The 4,251-nt window shown below is 38.5% G+C and overlaps 1 protein-coding gene across 1 annotated transcript; it reads left to right on the forward strand.

Annotated features, from left to right (window-relative positions):
- The first annotated feature begins 2,769 nt into the window (after positions 1 to 2,769).
- LOC143867579 (uncharacterized) lies at positions 2,770 to 3,891 on the forward strand. The gene is made up of 2 exons (XM_077376128.1): positions 2,770 to 3,767; positions 3,855 to 3,891. The coding sequence occupies exons 1-2, from the start codon at positions 2,770 to 2,772 to the stop codon at positions 3,889 to 3,891; spliced, it is 1,035 nt and encodes a 344-aa protein (XP_077232243.1).
- Positions 3,892 to 4,251: the final 360 nt, after the last annotated feature.

Genomic DNA, 4,251 nt, shown 5'->3' on the forward strand with positions numbered 1-4,251 from the left:
ATCAACTGGACCCAGGCTTTTCAGAAATTACGAGTGGGGGACAAAATATGTACGGATGGAAAAATGTGGTCCAAAATGCCCTTTTCTTTTCTTAAAGACCACGTTCCTTTTTACTTTTCTACTTTTACTTTTTCCCTCTTCTTTACTGTTTCATTTTCTACTTTGGGGGCTTTTTAACCTAGCATTGGACGTGGGAAAACTCGACAAACACGTGAGTAGTTTTTCTTCTTTTTTTTTCATTTTCTCTATCTAGGTTTTGTTTTTTCATTTTTTGGGTTTTGCAATGTTTTTGTTTTCTCAATATCTGTTTTATCTTGTTTAGGGTTTTGTAATTTGTTCATCTCTAATGATTTCTGGTGGATAACCCTATTTTGAGAGTTGAAAACCCTATTTCAGGTGGATACCCTATTTTGAGGTTTTGTTTTGAGAGTTGGAAACCCTCTTTAGATATTTAGTAAGCCCCATTTAGATACTTGAAAACCCCTATTTTATAGACCTTAAAACCTTTAACAACCCCCTTTTGGAGAGTTAAAAACCCCTCTCTTATAGACTTTAGAAGCTTTGAAAACCCCCTCCTAGAGAGTTGAAAACCCCTGCTTATACATAATCCAATTTAGATAATGGATAACTCCCTTCATAGATTTGAAAAGCCCCCTTCTATAGTCTTGAAACCCATCTAGATACTCGATACCCCCAATTAATCACATGATAAGCCTTTTTGTCCTTGAAAACCCTCCCTTAGATATCTGTTAACCCCAATTTAGGTACTTGATAATCCCTTTGGGACCTGAGAAGCCCTCTATAGACACTTGAAAACCCCCATTTAGTTACTTGATTAGCCCTATTTTAGACTTGAGCCCCCCTAGCCAACCATGTTTATTGACTTCATAACCCTCATTCTTGAGACTTTAAAACCATCATTTAGAGTGTTGACAACCCTGTTTAGAGATTTGAAAACTCCCCTGATTTCAACATTGTTCTTTTGACATCTTGTGTGTCTTTGCAGGTGTTTAAAAAAATAGCCGAAACAATGGTTTCTCTTCTTTTACACTATGATGAAAAATTGAAGGATGAAGTTTCGCGGGAATATATCGGTGGGAGGAAGACATTCTTATCGATTGGACGACGAATCAATTTCCAACAATTTAAAGTTCTAATCCAGAAAAGAATCGGAACTATAGAAGGGCAGGTGATTGAATCCATAAAGTGTCGATACGTTGTTGATCCATATATATCCACTTTAATGGATGTCGATAATGATGATGCCTTCCAAACCACCATGAGGATGTTTGACAAAGATGTGTTTAATTCTATGATGATATACATATTCAAAAGCATTAGTGACAATGGTAGAAATTCATTGTATTCGTCAATGCTGCCTCCAAACAATGTTTGTATTACGGGACCCTCTAATAATGTAGCCATTCCGTCTACTTCGAATCCACCCCAAAATCTTCCTCGAGAAGTAGAAAATGTCAATCGTCCCCCGCGTTTTGAAGTGGATTTGCAAAGAGACTACGATGATGAACTTGATGGTACCAATATAGGCGGTGATTCAACACAACCGACTCTAGGGTATTGTACTTCTTTACCGATGGTTTTCCCCCTTCAATATTTGAAATTCAAAATTAATCAATCTACTAGCCTGATTATATATTGTTGAATTATGCAGGTCTCGCATTGTCCTAAATGAAGAATTTACACATGATTTGACGGACCATGCCACTGAAGATATCCATGACAGACAAAGTGATGGAGATTTGGAAATACACTTCAATAATGAATTTCAAGATGATTTTTGTGTCATGAGTGGTTATTTTGAAGAAGATAGGAATGATGATGATGATCATAGTGATGATGACGAGGATCATCATGATGGCATTGATGATGATCATGATGTTGATGATGAAAATCTTGGTGTCCCTCATGATAGTAGGCTGCAAATGGAAGTAGATGATATGTTTGTTGGGGCTCATGAGGTAGATGCTGATAATGTTGAGCATGAGAAGTTAACATGTGGGGCAATGTTTGCAGATATGAAACAGTTCAAGCAGGTAGTTCGAGAGTATGCAATTCGGCAAAGATTTAAGTTTGTGACATCAAAGTCAACACCAAAAAAATATGCCGTTCGATGTAAGGAAGAAGGTTGCAAATGGCGTATATCTGGCATTAATCATATGAATTATGTGTGAGTGAAGACGTTTGTTCCCGACCATACGTGCACAACTCAACTAAGGGGCAATGATCACCCTCTTGTAACATCAGTTTGGGTTGCTAAGACATGCTTACGCTTATTCGGTCGCCCAGAAGAGATCGGGACAAGGATCATAAGAGAATATATCAAGATGCATTGGGGTATAACTATAAGCTATCGAAAAGCATACATTGAGATGAACATCATCCTTGAAATTAAGTGTGGGAATGTTGAGGACTCTTACCGCATATTGCCTGCACTTTCAGTTGAGATGATGAGAAGAAATCCTGGCACCTATATGCGTGTTTTCCGTGGAAGAGATTTACGTCCAAGGCGAGATGATAGGTTTGTTCGCTTATGTTGGACATTTGGTCCCAGCATACGTTCCTTTAATCGAACACTCAGACCTATAGTTTTGGTCGATGGTACACATCTGCGAGGAAAGTATCTAGGAATCTTATTATTGCAGTCGGGGTTGACGGTACAACGGATTATTTCCATTAGCGTTTGCAGTTGTCGAGACCGAGAATGAAGATAGTTGGAGGTGGTTTCTTAGGTTGGTGAGAGAAAACGTAATGTCAGCGGAGACGAACGTAATCACCATATGCTCTGATCGACAGAAGTGGATGATGAAAGCAGTACCTATAGAATTACCTAATGCAAATCATAGTTATTGCATGCGTCACCTCGCCGCCAATTTCTATTCTGTGTTCAAAGATCTTTTACTTAAGAAATTGTTTTGGAGAGCTACACGGGCATTGAGAGAGTGTGTTTTTAAAGAAACAATGGAGAAGATTAAAGAAAGGAATGAAAATGCACACAAGTGGATAAGTGACATCCCCAAGGAACATTGGGCTAGTTTTTATTTTAAGGGGGGTAGATATGATGTATTGATGACCAATAGGTCGGAGTGTTTCAATGTTGTCTTGAAAGATGCGAGAAAATTGCCGATTGCATCATTGGTAGAACACACTCGATGGAAGACTTTCGACTTCTTGCACAAACTTCAAGAAATGGGTCAAGGTTGGCAGACAAAGTTGACCCATTACGCAGAAGAACATATGACATTGGCAGGGGAAGAAAGCCGCCAATATACAGCTTATCGAATAGGTGTTCATGATTATGAAGTAAAGTCCCTTGAAAATGTTGATGCTGTGAACCTACACCTGCAAACATGCACCTGTCGTGCTTTCCAAACGATTGGACTACCGTGCGGACATGCCATGGCAGCTATTGGCATCACAGATTTTGATCCTTACGATTACTGCAAAGAATGGTATCTTGTACGGAGGTATCGAGATACATACGATGAGGTGTTGCACCCTACACTTGATCGGACCCAATGGCAAGTGACGATGGAACCTTTAATGACACTATTACCACCACGTGCAAAGAGGCCACCTAGAAGGCCGTGTACGAGAAGAACGGATCGTGAATTGCAAAGCGGATTACATTACAATTTCACCACATGTGGACAACTTGGTCACAACAAAAGAAGTTGCAAAGAACCTCCCATCGTAAGACAACCTGTTGACGAAACTGCCATTGGACCTTCTGCACCTATTTTCAACAGGTACGTGGTACACATTATATGAATTATTCTTTTTCTAGAAAAAAATGTTTTCCAAGAATAATTAACTGTGGTGCTGGTATTTTTTAGGTCTGGTGTACCTTGTGAACCTCCTTTTTTCTTGTAAAGGTGTGTTCCTGAGACAATGCATCGATGGCTACACTCTCTTTTTTGAAAGACAAGTGGATTAGTTGTATATGATGGATGACTTCAGTATATTTTTTTGGAAGACAATTGGATTAGTTGCATACGATGGATAACTTCAGTCTCTTTTTTTTGAAGACAAGTGGATTACTTGTAAATGATATATTTTTGATGTACTTAACCAAACAAGGTGGCTACAAAAAAAATTTTGTGGGTACGTTACCATTCTAATTTTTTTTGTACTAAATGAATTGGGATGTAATACATGAAGCACGTTGAATGAATACAACATCCATTTCTTTGGATCCATATCTTTTGTTATTCCATCATGAGTAGAATTGTA

Source organism: Tasmannia lanceolata, unplaced genomic scaffold, assembly GCF_043159265.1.
Source record: "Tasmannia lanceolata isolate RefF3 unplaced genomic scaffold, GAP_Taslan_0.1 ptg000003l, whole genome shotgun sequence".
In the NCBI taxonomy this organism is placed as follows: domain Eukaryota; kingdom Viridiplantae; phylum Streptophyta; class Magnoliopsida; order Canellales; family Winteraceae; genus Tasmannia; species Tasmannia lanceolata.

What these genes read in the sequence shown, in the direction of transcription:
- LOC143867579 (XM_077376128.1), top strand. Translation starts at nt 2,770, where the DNA reads ATGTCAGCGGAGACGAACGTAATCACCATATGCTCTGATCGACAGAAG. An exon ending in TCTGCACCTATTTTCAACAG is followed by an intron (nt 3,768 to 3,854) that starts GTACGTGGTACA and finishes GGTATTTTTTAG; the next exon opens with GTCTGGTGTACCTTGTGAAC.